The 19,802-nt window shown below is 34.6% G+C and overlaps 3 protein-coding genes across 5 annotated transcripts; 2 read left to right on the forward strand and 1 right to left on the reverse strand.

The window, feature by feature from the left end:
- Positions 1-1,496: 1,496 nt before the first annotated feature.
- On the reverse strand, positions 1,497-9,681 carry LOC110879678. Of its 2 annotated transcripts, none has more exons than XM_022128193.2 (10): positions 9,418-9,681; positions 6,856-6,958; positions 6,376-6,441; positions 5,808-5,928; positions 5,637-5,719; positions 4,809-4,868; positions 4,222-4,351; positions 4,067-4,137; positions 3,662-3,723; positions 1,497-1,728 (listed from the first exon to the last, which is right to left on the reverse strand). In XM_022128193.2, exons 1-10 carry the CDS (start codon positions 9,564-9,566, stop codon positions 1,644-1,646), a joined length of 930 nt encoding a protein of 309 aa, XP_021983885.1. In that variant the 5' UTR covers positions 9,567-9,681; the 3' UTR covers positions 1,497-1,643. The 2 variants fall into 2 exon arrangements, with proteins under 2 accessions (XP_021983885.1, XP_021983884.1); XM_022128192.2 differs by having other exon boundaries at positions 3,662-3,738.
- Positions 9,654-12,931, forward strand: LOC110879677 (glutathione S-transferase T3-like). 2 transcript variants are annotated; one of them, XM_035979134.1, is made up of 3 exons: positions 9,654-9,893; positions 11,409-11,975; positions 12,062-12,931. In XM_035979134.1, exons 2-3 carry the CDS (start codon positions 11,426-11,428, stop codon positions 12,793-12,795), a joined length of 1,284 nt encoding a protein of 427 aa, XP_035835027.1. In that variant the 5' UTR covers positions 9,654-9,893; positions 11,409-11,425; the 3' UTR covers positions 12,796-12,931. The 2 variants fall into 2 exon arrangements, with proteins under 2 accessions (XP_035835027.1, XP_021983883.1); XM_022128191.2 differs by having other exon boundaries at positions 9,733-9,893; positions 11,415-11,975.
- A 53-nt stretch (positions 12,932-12,984) lies between these two features.
- Positions 12,985-14,448, forward strand: LOC110876795 (protein ALP1-like). The gene is made up of 2 exons (XM_022124957.2): positions 12,985-13,181; positions 13,259-14,448. The coding sequence occupies exons 1-2, from the start codon at positions 13,040-13,042 to the stop codon at positions 14,362-14,364; spliced, it is 1,248 nt and encodes a 415-aa protein (XP_021980649.2). The 5' UTR covers positions 12,985-13,039; the 3' UTR covers positions 14,365-14,448.
- Positions 14,449-19,802: the final 5,354 nt, after the last annotated feature.

The following is a 19,802-nucleotide window of genomic DNA, read 5'->3' on the forward strand; positions in this document are numbered from 1 at the left end:
ACGCGTTCCTTTGTTGGCTGATATATAAAAGGAAGCTTGCTACTCAAGACCGAATTCAAGTGTGGAATAATGCAATGGGTAAGGCAAGTATGATGTGTTGTCTCCTTTGTAATAGAGGGCTGGAAACTCATGAGCATCTCTTTTTCGAATGCGTGTACTCTAAACAGATTTGGTATTCTATAAGGAAAAAGATAGATATGATGCATATAGATGGTAAATGGGATGAAATCATGGCTTGGATTATCCCTAATGCAAAATCTAAACGAATGGTTTGGGTGATCTGCAAGTTAGTGGTGGCGGCCATAGCTTATTTTGTGTGGCAGGAACGGAACACCAGATTTTTTAACAACCAATTACGTCCTCCGGAAATATTAGAAGACCTGATTGTTGAAACAGTCTGGTTGAAGCTTCACTCGTTCAAGTACAAAGTAAATGAGCAGGTTTCAAGACTCTTGAAGACATGGAGGATATCATTGCTGAATGAGTCCGACCACACCTAATATTATCACTTAATAGTTTTTTTCTGATGTATAGTTGTTAGGTATTTGGTGCGTTGATTTTGCCCTTTTAGCGAGTTTACTTTAGTGTGGCATGTCACACTATTGAACTAGATTGGTACTCTGCCAATCTACTTGTCTCTGTTTTGGTTTATAGTAATACAATCACCGGGGTATACCCTTTACCCAAAAAAAAAATATCTCATTTTCATCTCATTTATCACAAAACTCTCTCAAAAGACTCTTCAAAATGGCAATGAATCCATGGAACGAAGAAGATGATATTGTATTGTGTGAATCTTGGATCGCAACAATTACCGACAACGCGACTCCCTTAACCACGCATCCGTTTTGGGAGAGTTTTCTAACAATTTTGTATGCATAGGGTGAGGCCACCCGAACCATGGACGCACTTTATTCACATTTCCAGATTATTTGTATGGCTAGTTGGAGATTTGAGATTGTTTTCAACGCTGTGGAAAACGACGATGGTGAGCTCAACGAAGACGGTGTCATCCAAGTCACCCTCGTCGAGTACAGGCACACGTACGGTTGTGACTTCAAACACATCGCGAAATGGCAAATATTAAGATTCTTTGGTTAAGTATTATGTTTTTATTTTTTAAGTTATGGAATGTTTTTATTTTTTAAATTATGTAATGTCTTTTTAATTTGTAATAATGGTATTTTTTTATTAAATTTAATAGATATTAATTATATAATTTTTAAATATAAAACAATAATAAAAAGTATGTGTCACGTGTCGAATAGCGCCACCTTTCACGCCCCGTCCCACTCCTCCCTTTTTTGCACCATTCCACTTTTCTGACGCGTGCCGACAAGGCGTCTACATGTCGCATAATGCCCCCTTTTCAACCCCCCCACCCCCACCCCACTTCGTATAGCCTTAACACCGGTTTTCCCAACATTTTGTTCACATTACCTCTATCTTTGGGATAGTTTCTTTAAGATTGGTATGACATGTTATGTGGAAAGAAATGAACCAAAAACCGAACCAAACTAACCCATATATGCACTTATCATATCAAATCTTGAAAAGAATAAAATCCTTCCATCAACCCTAAACCCATATTCACAATCTCAATCTAAGAAGAAAAAGAAAACAAAAAACAAAGTGACTCGTCATCAACCAATGTTTAGGTGTCTGGCCATTGAGGAATTATAGCGTTGGCAAGCCGACTGTTCCATCTCAGGCATATCATTTAAGCTTCTGCAATCACAAAATCAACTTTAACATATATCTGCATGGACCCTATGAACTAGGACCGTAAATTAGCTGAGTCGCTCGCTTAAAAGCTTCAATCGAGCATAAGCTCGTTTATTAAATGAACCCAAGCCCAAGCTTCACTTATTGAGTGAGCCTATGATTTATACAAGTTTTGTACATTTACCTGATGTTTATTAACAATGCAAAAACCGCAAGAACTTGGTCAAAAACAATGCAAATTCAAAAATTATTTTTACACTTTCATTATTATTTGAATACAATGTTAGAAATTTAATTTACACGTTCAAATTTACGTGAATTCGTAAATAAAGAAAATTTACACATGTGTAAGTTTGTCATTTACAGATGTGTAAGTTTGTCATTTACACATGTGTAAATTTGTTATATTTACACGTGTAAAAAATCTAATAACAGTAATTTTGATAGGAGAAATGAATTATTTGATGTTGTAAATTCTTTTTTTGATGTTGTATTTTAATCACAATGAGGTTTGTATTAAAAAAAATTGGTTTTGATTGGGTTTTTCATTCGTTCTCACGGTTCTCGCAATATTTAGCGTTCTCAAGATAACGCCCCCCCCCCTATATATATATATATATATATACATATATATATATATATATATATGTATATATGTACATATGTATATATATATATATGTATATATGTACATATGTATATATATATATATAGAAGAAGTATCTATTAGGAACCACCCTTTATTGCGAGAACCGCGAGAACCAATGTGAACACAACAAAAAATACCTACAAAAATCTAAAAAACACATAAAAAATATTTTTAATATTTTTTATCAAAAATCGCTAAATTTCGTTATTAAGAAAAATATTTTAAAAATATTTTAAAAAATTTTGATTTTTTTTTTTTTTGCTACTAAGCGATTTTTTCATAAAAGATATTTAAAAAAATTGTGTTTTTTTAGATTTTTTAACAATTTTTTAGGTTTTTTGGGGGATTTAAATTTTAGCATTTAGCTTGGGTGGGGGTGGGGGGTTTAGGTTTTTGGGGGGTTGGGGAGGGGGGGGGGGGGTGTAGGTTTTTTTAGGTTTTTTGTGGTGTAGTGGGTTTATTTTGTTGTGTTCACATTGGTTCTCGCAGTTCTCGCAGTTCTCGCAATAAAGGTGGTTCTCGCATGAACCTTACGCTATATATATATATATATATAGCGTAAGGTTCATGCGAGAACCACCTTTATTGCGAGAACCGCGAGAACCAGTGTGAACACAAACAGTAATACCTAAAAAAATCTAAAAAACACCCAAAAAAATTTTTTTTTATTTTTTTACTATTTTTTATATAAAAATCGCTACTTTTAGTATCCAAAAAAAAAATTTTTTTTTTTTAAAAAAAAAAAAAATTTTTTTTTTTTTTTGGCTACTAAAAGTAGCGATTTGAACATAAAAAAATAAAAAAAAAATTTAGATTTTTTTTTGATTTTTTTTTTTTTTAGATTTTTTAGGTTTTTTGGGGGGTTTAGTTTTTAGCATTTTAGCTTGGGGGGGGGGGGTGGGGTGGGGGGTGGGGTGGGGGGGTTAGGTTTTTTTTAGGTTTTTTGAGGGTTTTAGTTTTTAGCATTTAGCTTGGGGGGGGGGGGGTGGGGGGGGTTTAGGTTTTTGGGGGGTGGGGGTTAGGTTTTTTTAGGGTTTTTTTAGGTTTTTTTAGCTATTTTAGCTTGTGTTCACATTGGTTCTCGCGGTTCTCGCAATAAAGGTGGTTCTCGCATGAACCTTACCCTATATATATATATATAAGATTATGATAAAAATAACTATAATTAAATATGTTATAAAAAAACATAAATAAATAAAAGGGTCTGCTGTGGACTCAAGGGTGTCAAATACCATAGTTTATAAAAAATGAAAGTAAATATAAGCATATAAAGAGCTCCTGACTTACACATTCATGAGTGCATCAATGTTATTTATCATTTGACAAATAGGCTTATTGTTTATGTTCCCCTGCAACACATGAAACTTTCAACAGTAAGGTTAAAAAGAGTTTATGTAGACAGTTCATTCTGGTAGAGGGTCGGTTGGGTCGACCTGAAATACTTCTTGTAGATAAAAAGCGTATCAAATATTTTCAAAAGCTATTATTTTAATAATAATTACTTTTAATATTAATTAATGTTTTAATAAAATGATTTAGGAGGCTATATGCATTAAAATAGGCTTTAGACTTGTAACCTGCTTGACCCATTTGGCCGGTTTCCTTTTAAACAAATGTTTTATCTTTACCATTTGACCCACCAATAACTCGTGTCGCGATTAGCACCTGTACTTAAGAAATAGTTTTATTTACCTTGGAAGCAGAAATTTGACTCATGGCTTGTTCATTCTGCTCAAGAAGCTGCCCCGCAGGACCATTAATAACTGCAGCAACCACAACTTCTTTAACATAAAAAAGATCTACTTGTACTAGCGGTTTATCGAATAATTAACGAAATATACACCAACCTTTGTAAGATAATTCATCATCAGGATCTTCATCGCTGTCTACGGAGGTTGATAACTGCGCATGATGAAGACCATTGGAATGATTTGTACTATGAGAAGATGACTTCACTTGTTGATATGCAGCTTTTCCCTGAATGTAAAAAAAAAAAAAAAATTGTGAATAATTTGTAGTGGTGGAATAATGGGCGGCTTGGGAAACGGGTTATTCATGTCGGGTCGACCGACGTATAACTTTTGCCTTTTCTTTTCTTGAATTTTATGAATAACTGATGTTTTGAATATGATTTATGACATACGAGACCTGTTACCTTGATCGTCTAAACTTTTAGATAAACAGTTTTATGCACGTTGGGTGAGTTCTGAGCCATTTGATCCTCCAACCCCTTTTTATGTGGAAGTATTTAACCCGTAAGATGTAAAAATCAGACATGGACCCGTTTTAACAGTTTAGAAAATGCCACTAACACAGGAGAAGAAATCTTGCCTCTTTTTCGTTAACATCATTATACAACAAACGAAACAATCCTATGTATCAAATTACGTCAACAAGAAACATAAAGTTAGTGGTGTAAACCGGTAATGCATACCTTTTTGTATTTATGCCCGCTTGATGAATCGCTATTATCTTTCATTCGTTTGCCATTTTCCTTTTTGAAGACAAGCAATGCAAGATACATATGAGAGCAAGATCTTTTTTTTTAAAAAAAAAAAAAGTCTCGCAATAAAAAAAAACACATTTTTAAGAGGTTTAGACATGTTTTAGGCACCTAGGCGAGCACCTTGTGTGCCTTTGACTACTAGGGGGTATTTGTATGTGCGTTTTGGCAGTGATTATTGAAGTTCGAAATTTATAATTAAAAAATTAAAGCTAGAGAATAGAAACAGGTAAGTAAATTAACATATGTCTCAACAATCAGTTTAAACGAGCATCCAAACACCCTCATAGTCCTATAATCCTATGCATTGGCATTTCATAAAAAATTATCTTGCCCATTAACCTTTTTGAAGAATAATACTTTATATTTTACGCTTGGAACAACACTATTAAAACAGAACTTAGAGGGGCAAAAAAGAGTATATAAACTATGTATTTGTTATTAAATTAGTACTTGAATATTAGTTGAAACTTATATATCTAGATAAAAAGCGTGTCGAATTTTATCGAAAACAATTAATTAAAATAAAACTGAATTTTTGAATAAAATGATTTAGGAGATTATGTTCATTAAAATAGGCTTTGATTTTCAACCTGCTTGACCCATTTGACTTGTTTCCTTTAAAAAAAAGTTTTTTATGTTCCCATGAGAGATTAACACAACTCGAATCAACCCATTTATAAGTAAACATACGTGTCAAAACTGCCACCTCTACTTAAAAGTTATCAAGAAAAAGTTAATAAATGTGGTTTCATTTACCTTGAAAGCAGAACCGTGTGCAGAAATTTGATTTGTGGCATGACGATTTCGCTCAAGAAGCTGTGATGCAGCACCAACATTAGCTGCAGCAACCGCAAACTTCTTTAATATAAAAATGGTCGTTTGCAAGGCCGTAACAGATATAGAAAATAGCATGAAAACAGTCATTACCTTCATAAGATATTTCATCATCAATACCTTCATCGCCGTCCATCGAGGTTGATAACTGAGCATAATGCTGACCATTGGTAGCATCAGAAGATGGCTTCACTTGTTCATATGCAGCTTTTTCCTGAAAGCGAAAAACAAAATAATCGTGAATGACAAGTGGCAAAATGAGCGAATGGGTAACTGGTTATTTGAGTTGGGTCAACCAGCAAATAACTTGTCATTTCTTTTCTTGAATTTCATAAATCGTTAATGTTTTGAATATGATTCTGCCACCATAATAGTCTATTTTTTCATAAATAGTTTAGCAGCATAACCGAATTTGACCCGATTATCCATAAATGTGTCTAAATCGTCGCCTCTAATAATTAGAATTCCAACAATTTAGAAAATGCTAATTGTGTCAATAAACCTTTCTTTTATTTCTTAATAATCATTATACAACAAACAAAACACCCATTTTTAAATTGTAATTTGCAGGGAAGAACTGAAACATGAGGAAATATTCTTGCATAATCAAATGTCGTCAACGCGAAAGATAAAATAAATGGTATAAAGTGGTAAAGCATACATTTATTTCTTTATGCGTCCTTGATGAATTACTACCATCTTTCCTTTGCTTGCCATTTCTCTTCACCTAGAAAAGCAATACAAGATACAAATCAGTGTTGAAGAGTGTTAATTAATGCTTGAATATAAACACCAAGATTAGTTGAGATACTCAAATATCCGGTGGCATGTTCCATACAAAAGCCAATTTTAAGTTAATAACTGTGAGAATCGCATAAACATAATGTTGACCAGATATAGTGGGAGAGAGAGAGAAGAGAGGCAGTTATGTGGTTCAATAACACACATTGGTTCTATCATGAACATCTAGTTATAGAGGTAACATACGACAAATTTTATCAATAAAATAAAGGGAAACTAAAAGGCCAAATGTAACTACAAACGATAGTTAAGTTCAGTAGTCAACATGATTGTTTTTCTGTTTGGAACTTTCGATCATGCAATGTAGTAAATAACAAGAAATCGGGGATAGAGATCATACAGTCATCCATCTATGACGTAGCGCCACATCGTATAACGTTTTCTTTTCTTGCAACTTCAGCACAATTATTGCATAACGCTTTACCAAATTAGATGAGGCATTTCTGCATAAAACATAAGAATGTTGGTGTTAAGTAAGTGAACAGTTCAGAAACACAAGGTGACAATTTGGACCCATTTACTTGAAAATGGGTTGATTTCAATTATTTTCTCGCGTAAAGTTTTTTTGTAAAAAACAAAAACGGGTCAAAAGCCATCCAAAAAGTTATATTCATCAGGCACTAAACCTATAAATATTCAAAACCAAAACTTATTACTATTGTAATACAGCATATTCACTCTTACTAGATTTAAAACGCCCTCTTTGATGATCAAGAACAAAAAAAAAAAAAAAAAAAAAAAAAACCATATCCACAATTTATATACATAAAAACACAAATTTCCAGAATAACCTACATATTAGATTTATAAATAAACAATATATTTTACCCAAATAAAATATATTGTTAGAATAATAATTTATTGTGTAGTGTATATATAGGTGGCGTAGAATTGTGACATGTGTCTCTTTAGGATTTTTATTAGTTATATAGTATAGATAGATAAGATATAGATGTAATTTGTTGAACTCTTCAACAAATTACATCTATATCTTATCTATCTATACTATATAACTAATAAAAATCCTAAAGAGACACATGCAGGGGCGGACTCACATGAATTGGATCGGGGTCCACGGACCCCAATGTTTTTTAAAAAATTAGTAGATTCGTTATATTAAATTGAATTGTAGAAGGACCCCATAAATACAATTAGGTGGACACCATAAAAAGTAAAGGAAACTTGGTGCAGTGGTAAATCCCTCTTTTTACCAACAAGAGGTCATGGGTTCAATCCTTGTATAGCTCATTTTTCCTCTTTTTTTTTTAAATCTAGTTCAAACCTCGCTATGACCCGACCTGAACGAGGACCGACCCAAAAGTTTTAATGTTTTGTTGTGACAATTTTAAACACCGAAAAAATTGGACCCCATTGAAAAAAAATCCTGAGTCCGCCACTGGACACATGTCACAATTCTACGCCACCTATATATACACTACACAATAAATTATTATTCTAACAATATATTTTATTTGGGTAAAGATCCAATACAAAATGTCCTTAACCTAGGAAGTGTAGGAAACCAGGTCAAACGAACTCCGATTGAGCTCATTCCATAGCGGCCAGCCCGGCCCATAGGGTGTGCAGGGTGTGCCACCGAACAGGGCCCAAAAAGTTTTGGGGCCCAATAGGAAAAAAAATCTTTATGTTTATATTTAAAATATATGGTTTCAAATTTGAACAATGATGTTGTTGTAGCTCAATGGTTTCGCGTGCGAATGTTTATGAAGCGGTCCCTAGTTCGAATCTTTTTCACAACGTTTCCACTCCTAGTTTTTTTTCATTTATTTTTGGGCCCTGAAGCTCATTCATATTTTTGTTCATTTGTTTTATTTGATGGTTTTTCGTGCACACGTATGTGGATTTGTTAACAAAAATTGAACTGCATTATTATAATTACTATTACACATATTGTTTTATTTATATTAAAATGTTTCTTTAAGTTAACTTTTTGTTTATATTAAATTGTTTGTTTATGTTAATTCTTAATATTTGTTGTTGAGGTTAATACGTTATTACTTGAAAACACATGGGCTCATTTTTCCTATTCGTACAGGGCCCTTGACTTCACATTGTTTCGAACCAAAAACGTTAAAGCCCAATTGTTTCGAAGGCCAAATGTTTTTGCCAATCAAATACAGAAGCCCAATTGTTTTAGTGTGTAATGAATTAATGAGTTGGCCTAAATCAATAAACAAACATAATGGATTAATGAATTGGGCCCAAATTTTTTATCTCGCACAGGGCCAAAATTCTTTTTGTGATTTTCGGAGACAGCCCTGATAGCGGCATTGGAACCGGCTTGTCGAAACCTAACCAGAAACCCTAAACCCTATGCTAAACCCTAAAATCTAAACTGTTTTTTGAACGGAAAATTTCTTTTAAATCCTGTGGTCTGTGGGACTTGAACCCAAAACCTCCCCTCCGAAGGTGTTTAAAGGCTTTGCCTTTGCCAACAGCTAAACCCTAAATGCTAATGTTAAACCCTATAGCTAAAATCTAAAGCAAAACCTTAAAAGTTAAACTCTAAACCCACAAAGCAAAACCCTACGTATATTTGAATAGGATTCGACGAGACGGTTCCAACGCCGCTCGAATAAGCCCAACTTCGATTTCCTATGCTTCCTAAGTTAAGATTGTTTTGTATTTGATCCTTCCCCGGTTTTATTCAACTTGTGTGATAGACATATTTATTCAACAAATGCAATGCACGAGTATTTTTACCAGTAAAAAAAAAGCATAACCCACAGATTGTTGCATTTACACAATAAAAGAAAACATAGTCCAACAGATTATATATAACACCGACAAATTACATATAACTATCATTCATGAATTCAACATTCAAGGAATAGGAATTGTATATAAGTTTGAGCAACAAGTATTAGAAATTTTAACATACGTGGAGAGGAGTTGGTTCATCATGGACTGTTCATGGGGAGTCCAGTACACATTAGGTACAGAAGGACCCACCGCAGAAACCTCCGACCGACCGCCGTTGTCGGTGGTGGTGCCGACGCCGTTTGTTGTTAAATTCGTGTTGTTAGCCATCAAAATTCATACTTATCTATTGCCTTTGCTTAGGTGTAATAATAATAAATATATCGGAACTAGGAAGGAAGGATACCTTTAGGCTACAGGTGTGGGGGTCATGATTGGGTCATGATTTGCCACATAGGCCCATTATTCATGCCTTATACCACCCCCTTAATTAAATCACGGTGGTTCGCGTGGATTAAACCACGGCAATCACGTCCCCTTTTTTTCCATTATTCACGCAAACCCTAACCCCACCATCAAAAAAAACGGCAACAAATTCTTTTCCTCTGTGATAATCAAGTTCACGGTCGCAAATCACATCAAGAAGAACGATAACAGGTACTTGTTTTCTTATGATATGTATTACAATTATAGTTCTTCTTGATGTAATTGTTTTTTGTTTGGATTGATTGTTTTCTAGTTGAATTGTATGATAGATCGGTTAATATGATCTATAGAATGTTCATACACACATATAATCTCAACCAGTTAGGGTTTATTCGTTCGTTTTCTGTCACGATTTGACTCGAATGATTGATATGAACACGAGGACGTTACATGTTAATCTGTACCAGCAGCTTGAATTAGGTTATATGTAGTTGCAGATCACTAGATAAGTTCTAGCACTGGAATTTTGGAGTTAAAACCTAATGTTATTTGGTTAATTGGCTCAAACGCAGTATTTCAGTTTATTAGGTTATACTTTAAAAGATATTAGGTCAGATAGAGAATAAGTGATATGTTTCTGTTTTCACAAATTTATTTAAGCTAGGTGTGAATAGAAACCTTTTCTCATCATGTTGGATATGACGGCCAGGTAATGAAATGGACATCATGCTTCTGAACCAGCTTCTAGAAAATGATATATGAAGTGCAATCTTTTTATTTTAATCACTGCAAATTACATGCTTTTTTACTATGCTTGTTTACTGTGCATACAAAGTGACTATTTGCAAAATTGCTTAAACTAATGTAAATTAATGGTAACTTGTATCGTCTCCGGCTGATTGCCGCATACGAGTATAGTTAATTGTTGCAAAATTGCTTTAACTTTTAAACACATTGATATGAGTTGATTAATGGCAATGAATTAGTTGATTATGCATAGGTTTCTTTCCTTATAATATATATGGTTTCAGCTTAGAAAGTCATAGGGTTTGATATCTCACTTTAGTGGCGAAGGTTGACGTTTTCGACCTGAGAGGGGGGTTGAAAATGTATATATCCAAAAATTTCTATAGAACCGGGGGGTCGAAAACGTATATACCTAAAAATTTCTATACAAAAGCTACATATATCACTACTAAGCGAAAAGTTCGAGGGGTCGGGTGCTCCTGACCCTGTTAAGCTGCGCCCCTGTGCATTAGTGAACAATTTCATAACCAGGTACTATATACTTTATACGACTGTTCAAACATAGGTTTGGTTTGAATTTTATTTTATGCCTCTTGGTTGCCATATTCTACTTAAATTGACATGCCACTTGTGCCTACACATGAGGATGCTTTTATATTATTATTATTGTTTATCATGTATTGCACGTTAATATATGTCAAATTAGTAGTACTAAGTCTGAATAGATGTGCTTAGTAAGTTCCAAAGTAATATTGTCATGCATATATCATGTAGTTCCCTCAGTTGGTAAAGTGGGTCGGTTGACTAACTGGTCACATGGGTAAAGTTTTATACAGGTCCAAATGGATTAGAATTGTTATTTTAATAATATAGTCTGCTAATTGCCCATTAATTTAAAAGGTTATATTTGAATTTATTTAATTATATTAGACTTTGATCATATTGATTGAGGTTCGTTTGTTTATGATTTATGTAATTCTATTTATGTGTGTCATTAAGCTATAGTTAATACTACCATGGATCCAAGCAACCCGAACAACACAAACAACCCGCCACAAACCCCGTGGACGCCACCCATTGATCCGATGTGGGCGACTCCACAATTTTCTTTTACAAGCTACAATCAAGTTCCTAATGCGTTCAACCAACTCCCTCAAACCCCGACTCCTAACGCGTTCACGCAACTCTCTCAAACCCCGAATCCTAACGCGTTCACGCAACTTCCTCAAACCCCGCAACCTACTAGTTTATTTCAACTTCAACAAATCCAATTTCAACAACAATATCAGCAACAACTAAAAACGCTCCGACAAAGCCAAAGTCGGCCTATTCATACGAAAGTCCAATCGCAACCGACACCCGATACCCCTTCGTTAGACGATTTGGATGACATTGCCGTTGTACCCGAAACCCAACCTCAAAGTTCTAAGAAAACATCTACAAAAAAGCGTTCAACGAGGCCGGAACAAGAAAATTTAACCACCGGAAGAGGTCAAACTTGGACATCGATCGAAGAGTTGGCGTTGGCAAGGGCGTGGACCAATACGTCTACGTGTCCGATCGTAGGTATGTTATACTTTTTTATTTATACTAAAATAATATTTTATTCAATATAAAACAACATTTATTTACACCTTGATATTTTTTTGTAGGTAATAATCAAAAGTCTGGCAGTTTTTGGAAGGAGGTTTGCAACAAATTTCATGCTTTGATGCAAAAAGAACCGTACCGAGAAGTGAACTCAATGAGCTCAAAGTATGGAGAGATGAATAAGAAGATATCGGCGTTTTGTGGTTATTACAACAACGCTCATTCGAATCGGCCAAGTGGGGCGAGTGATGAAACGGTTTTTGCCATAGCTATGTCAAAATACCATACGAAAGAAGGTAGTGCGTTCACATATGTAGGGGCTTGGGAAATCTTTAAAAATTGTCCCAAGTGGGCGCCGGTTCCTAACGAGGTGGCAAGAGCAAAGAGGTGTAAGACATTCGAGTCGATAGAGCATAGTGCCGGTGATTCGGATGTGCGTTACCATATTAATATTAATGACGAACCCGAGTTTGACGATGAAGTGACGGAGATTCCGGAATTGAAGCGCCCAAATGGCAGAGACAAAGCAAAAAAGGAAGCAGCGGCCAAAAATAAAGAGACGTCGACAAAAAATGAAACTCCGGGTGAAACGAAGGTGGATAAGTTGATGAGCAAGTTCACCGAATTTAACGAAATACAAGCGGCGAGACTTAAGTTGAAAGAAAAAGAAATGCAAGAAGCGGCCGATCGTGAAGACTTTAAGCTAATGGCAACAAACATCGACTCGCTCCCGGAAAAAGATAAAGAAGTGTTGCAAAAAATGAAGGCGAAAATTGCTCAAAAATGGAGTCTTTAAATTATGTCGTTATCATTTTTTATATTTTCTAGTTTTCGTCTTTAATTTACGTCGCAAACATTTTTTATATTTTCTAGTTGTAACGAAATTGATTCAGTTTTATATTTTATGGATTATATTACTTTTATTTTTTCAATTTTTGCACAACTTTGTTATATATCTCTCATGTAATTTGGACTAAATCGGTTATATTATTTGTATCTACAGTAGCAAAGAAAAAGAAGAAACAAGTTATCTCACCACCATGGTGTCACCAACTTCTTCCGACGAGATCAACGAATTTTTTTTGAACGTGGTGATGGAAACGACACAAATAATTATAGAGGAGGAAGAAACCTCGTCCAAACGGAGAAAACGACAACAATGTTTAAATAGGGATCGTGAAGGTATTTTTTTCGTGCATTATATTTTTTGAAGTGTCATTTATGTCTTAGTGTAATTTATATTTTTGTAAAATATGTAGGTGCCCACGATAGGTTGATGGCCGATTACTTTGCCGAAAACCCGGTATACACGGATGAAATGTTTAGGCGTCGTTTCCGAATGAGTCGTCGTCTTTTCTTACGTATAGCCAACGATTTGGCTAATTATGACCCATTTTTCACACTAAGATGGGATGCTACAGGTAAAAGGGGGTTTACCACTTTACAAAAATGTACGTCGGCAATTCGCCAATTGGCTTACGGTACAAGCAGCGACATGTGGGATGAATATCTGAAGATGTCTGATAGAACTTCACGAGAGAGTTTGTATCATTTTTGCAAAGGGGTGGTCAAGCTATACAGCACGAAGTACCTACGAAGGCCAACAAAGAATGATATCATAAAGTTGTACCAGGCACACGAAAGTAAACATGGTTTTCCTGGAATGCTTGGTAGCATAGATTGTATGCATTGGCCTTGGCGTAATTGCCCTAATGCATGGCGAGGTCAATTTACTCGTGGTGATCATGGTCATCCCACAATAATTCTAGAAGCCGTGGCATCAAATGATCTTTGGGTTTGGCATGCTTTCTTTGGTGTTCCTGGTTCGAATAACGACATTAACGTTCTTGGTCAGTCAGATGTTTTCAATGATATCATTAATGGTACGGGGCCTGATTCTAGGTTTTCGGTTTCAGGAGTAGAATACAAGCACGGGTATTATCTAGCTGATGGAATATACCCAACATACACAGCGATTGTTAAAACTATACCGTATCCAGAAGATGAAAAAAGAAAGAAGTTTGCAAAATGTCAAGAATCTGCTAGGAAAGATGTTGAGCGTCTATTTGGGGTTCTACAACAAAAATGGCACATAGTTGCAAACCCAGCACGAGCACTTGAACTCAAAACATTGAGATATTGTATGTATGCTTGTATATTGCTGCATAACATGATTATCGAAGACGAAGGTAACGCCATATGTGAATATGATCCTAACGACATTCATGAGAATGTTGTACCAGTTGATGAAGGGCAACAAGAATCTAACATGTGGGCGTTATACAACGAGACTACGCATAACCATCTTCGTTCGGATTTGATTGAACATGTTTGGCAATTTGGTCGGGTTAACAACAACGAGTAGTTTTTTTTCTTAATTTATTATATGTAGTTTAAATTTGGATGTTATTTTTTTATTAATTTGACTGTTATGTAGTTTAAATCATAATTGTGTGTTGGTGACAAATCTTATAGAAGAGATTAAAGTGATGGGTTATTTGTGGATGAGAAGTAGGTCAAAGGGTGAGGCAATAACCTGGGAAAATTGGTTTGAGTTTGAGTTAACAAGTTCGGGGATTTAAGATGTATTTTTTTTTTCTCTTCTGTTGTATCGTGATGTGCTGGTTAACATGTCGGTTAGCCTATGCCCACCATAGATTCTTGCACTATTAATCTTTTACTAGTAAAAAATAAAGAGCAAGGGCTTCTCTTGTATGTGTAAAACACACGTAATATACTCTAGTAGACTAGACAAATATGGAACCAACATGTGGATGAAAAAGGATTGCAGCACTGTTGTACCAAGTGGAGTGAAAGGTATACTAACAATCATATAGAGGGCAATGGATATTTTCTAGTCTAAGAAATTACTCTTGAATTATCCATTTGTTTAATTGCCATGTAAATAATATTTTTCTTATTAATTTGAATGTTATGTAGTTTATTACTAAAATTTATTTGTTGTTTATTTAAAACAAATAAAATATATATCACAAAAAAAGGGTGGATGGTGGTTTGGGTCATGACCACACCCTTAGGATAGTGGTTTTGGATGGTGGATGAGAGAGCGATGACATGGCGCTGACATGGAGGGTCATGGTGGTCATGAGGGTCATGACCACACCCTATAGCCTTATGAAAATTTTATTGGTACAACGGCCCATTAATTTACGCATTTTGATTTTGACTGGTCCAATAAATAGGGCTGTAAACGAACCGAATGTTCAACGAACAGTTCGTAAACCGTTCGGCGGAAAGTTCGTTTATGTTCGTTCGTTTAGTAAACGAATGAACATGAACAAGAAATTTCGTTCGATTAGTTAAATGAACGAACATGAACAGAGGTCTCGTTCGTTCGATTGTGTTCGTGAACGTTCGGTAAGGTGTTCATGAACGTTCGTTGATTTGCGTTCGTTTATGTTCGTATGTTTGTGTTTTAATTGAAGATCTTTGTACTTTCTTATATTTTATTTGTACTTTTTATATTATTAAACTTTTATTTATTTTATTTCACTAACTTAAACTAAGAAACCCACTTTCAACTTGTTTATGCATAATTTCCCTTTCATTTCTCTTTATTTACATCCACGAATACAATCGACCACCGTTCCACAATAAGGGATTCAAGTTCGAGTTCTACTCTCTGGGCATCTATCTTTATCCTTCGTCACGTTCGTCAAATTTATTTGTGTTCGTGAACACGCTCATTTCCTTAATGAACGAACAAGAACATAAAATCTCGTTCGGTAAGTGTTCATGAACCGTTCGTGAATACATTTATTTCCTTAACGAACGAACACGAACAAAGCCTTGTTCGTGTTCGTTCGGTTCGTTTACAGCCCTACCAATAAATATATAGGAATATAACTTTAGGGAAATTCTATTGGAACACCGACCCATATATTTACACATTTTGACTGGTCTAATACGGATCGTATATGCCTATACGATCCGTATTAGGTAAGGTTTTAGACATGACAGACTGACAGGGAAAGCGTTTTATGGCGGCTGGGCTTATACGGATCGTATAGGCCTATACGATCCGTATTGTAGGTCTTATTTCTTTTGAGATGGAATTTTGGTGTTTTGGGTATGGTTGTTGGTGTTCATTGTTTTGTTATTTTTGTTTTTATGGGTTTTATAATTTTTGTTATCTTTTTATTGTTATGTAGGGTATTATTGTGACAACTGGCAAATAACTGATAATTCCGTACAATCTAATCACTATTTATATTTCTATATCTCGTGCATTTAGCGTAACTTAATTACGTAACTGTGTCGTATACTGGATAACAGTGTTTGGACAAGAAAATAAAGCTAAAACATATGTTGGTTTTCATCATATTGCGAAACCAAGCAAACAATGTCCTAAAAGTGTTGGTAGAAAGTGCTGCGTGCACTATTCACGGTTACACTATTCATGCCAGCAAAACCGTGAAAATAGAACGAAACACTCAAAAACGACACACGGATAACATAATTGAGTCCATTATTATAAGAAAATACTAATACGAAAGCATATCTTGCAAATATACAAGACTTTCCGGTATAACGCCCTAATTGCAAAAATGTCCGTTTCGACCAAAAATATGACATTTTAACTCGTCCAAAACCATATTTAGCATTTCCGGAACTCTGGAATTATGGCAAATGATATCAAGCATATGAAAACAATATATGTATGATAACGGGGTGTCTAAAATCATAAGCTTCCGATATTATATCGCTATGCATTAAACTAGTTCGTTAGCGAACCGACGAATTAGCAAGCGATATTTCCGCCACTATAACAACCAAATGACAACTCTAGTGAGCTAGTTAAGCCATATTTGGAACTTGGAATTGCTTCATACATCACTTAGACGTGAAATAACAACTTCCGACAACGTCCGTCGGTACGCCACAAAAGTGCCGTAAACCCACCGACGACCGAACGAAAGGCATCCAAGGCATCAAAACATGAATTTTTACTAGTTTGGTGAACTAGTTAATATTAATTTTGGTTTCGAAACACTAATTACCCCCTAATGGTGAAAGATTAACCCTAATCACCATACTTAGCCTAATTACCAAAATATCTTCATTTTTAATAACTTTTATAAAAAGTTACACTTTACCCCCCCCCCCCATTTATATGAAATGGGTCAAGTGGGTCCCACCCACTTTAATTTTGTTGAAAATTGCAAGATTTCAAGTATGGTGTTAAATATATGAAGCATGGTCTTGGAAAATATGATGGCCATTAAAAATAAACAAGTAACCAACACCATTTCCATAACTTTTCACCATAACTTTCAAGCTTCAAAACCCCCATCCATGCTTCCTTATTCACGGTTCAAAGACACCACCATTTACAACACCATAAATCACCATTAAACACCATAAATTACCCACATTCAAGGCATTTTAAAGTCATTAATGCAAGGGTTAAGCATGGAGCTTCATTAAGGACTTTCTTTGGAGCTAAATCACTTCTTAATCACATTGTTTAGCTTGTGCAAAGTTGTAAGCCATCTTTTACCAATTTTAAGCTTCTTATTATGTGTTGATTTAAGAAGTACAAGTTGATTATCTTGAAAATTAAGAAAAACATAACCAAAAACCCTAATCCCAAACTTAATAATCTACTAATCATGATTGGTTATATGATTATTTGTGTAGATTAGTGTAGTTAGTTGATGTAATCTTGATGATTATGTTAATTTCGTATAGATTAGTGGTTTAAAGTTTACATTTATGATGATCTTGTGATTAACTTTATGTAGTATTTTAGATTAGTGATAATCTAGTCATGTTAGACTTAAAAATGTGCACAAGATCATCAACTTCAAATATTATGAGCATGTATATGTAAATATGATTAAGTAAATTTTAAACCAAGAATAACCATGTGACCAAGTCTTAAAAACACTAATGAACTTGATTTTTACATGAAGCAAGCTTATGGAAATTTCTAGTTTACAAAGTGTAGCATAAAAGGTCTTGAGAATTTTTTTTACAAAAGAATGTGGATTTTTAAGAATGAAAAATAATGAGAATCAAGTTTATATAACAATGAACTTGAAAAATGGTTAATTTAAAGTCTTGGATAGATTTGTGCAAGTAATATGCTCATAAGAAATTGAAGGTAAAATTTTATGATTAATGCTTGAGAAATGATTTTTGGAAAGCTTGATGAATTAATGATGATTTGATGATTTAAACGCGTTTTGAAAACGTAGGAAACGTCATAGTTTAGGGGAAATTATGGCGAATTTTTCTAAAAATCTAATCGCGATTAAAAACAGGGTTAAAGGGTGATTAACAAAGTTAATCGCGATTAGTGGTCTTAAACGTCATTATGGAAACTTTGATGGGAATATTTAAAGTTTAAATATTCAAGAAGTTCTTATGAACTTAAATTTATTCTTACAAAAATAAATGGGTAAAAATATAACAATGTGTAAATATAATTTTTGGTAAGAAAAATTATATATTTTCGGAAACTTGCTAAGTGCTTGCAATGTGTGCTATGTATGTGTATGTATTAGATACCTATAGGGTGATCAAAATAAATACACGTACATGTTCCTACATGGTCCAAGAAATGCTAGTAAAATCAAATCGGACAATTAAATAAAATGGCCGAAATGGAAATACATAACACTTGATGATGACAATTTGGGCGTATCGACATCATAAACAAGTTACTACAATGTCGAGTCTAAAAATAACATATTTTTAGACACTAAAGCGAACGCGTAACTAAGTGGTCAAAAACAAGAATCCGGAAAGTCGAAAACAATAAAAATTACCAAGTATTTTTCATGTGAAAAACGAACTTATTAAGTTACATGCTTGGTGAATTTTTGGTAAAAATTGCAAGAGTATATTTAATGGACTCACTAGGATTACATTTGGGCTAGACCCAAATTACTAAAACTAGGGCTAGGCCCAATAACATTAAAAACTAGGGCTAGGCCCAATAACATTTAAACGTGGGATAAGCCCAATGACATAGGTACGAAGCCGTTCACATATAATTCAATACGTATAGAATACATGAATACACATAACAATCGAGCGAGTAAACTATCAACGCTCTAAAATACAAAGTTGTTCCAAAGATGACAAACGAGAACATAATAAAGAATTCAAGATGAACAACTTGTACGAGGTCCGAAAGACCTAGTGTCTAACGAGATTAGTACACATGTAGGTTACTGACACGTACGGACGCTCACTTCGATATCATATTACACGGAACGCAAATTTGTGAGTTCATGTCCCCCTTTTCTCTTAACTGTTTTCGAATTTATAACTCTCGGGGGTGAAATACATGTTACATATGTTTCAATGGTATGTTTTGGCTATGAAATGAACTATTAGATCATGTGAGCATAGGCTGAAACTAAAATGCCAATAACTCTCATAAGAAACATGGACAAAGGTTAGATCTAACGGGTACGGTCGAGCCCCACTCATGGTCCATTTATGACTACTTAGAGTGCTTTTGTGTCCCAGTCGAGGTGATTCGACAACGGTCAAGGGGATTTGACACAGTCAAGGTGATTTGACACAGTCGAGGTGATTCGACACAGTCGAGGGGATTCGACACAGTCGAGGGGATTCGACACTAATAATAGCCCACTTGGGTTGGGTACTCCCTATGTTTTCACATATATTAATGTCCTTGCAAAACATTAATTGATCTATTCATAGACGCTTTACATACTTGTTTTCAAAGGAATCTCTCAAATGTTTACAAGTTTATTGGAACTCATATAAAACGCATGAACTCGCTCAACTTTTGTTGACTTTTTA

Source organism: Helianthus annuus, chromosome 11 (genome assembly GCF_002127325.2).
Source record: "Helianthus annuus cultivar XRQ/B chromosome 11, HanXRQr2.0-SUNRISE, whole genome shotgun sequence".
In the NCBI taxonomy this organism is placed as follows: Eukaryota; Viridiplantae; Streptophyta; class Magnoliopsida; order Asterales; family Asteraceae; genus Helianthus; species Helianthus annuus.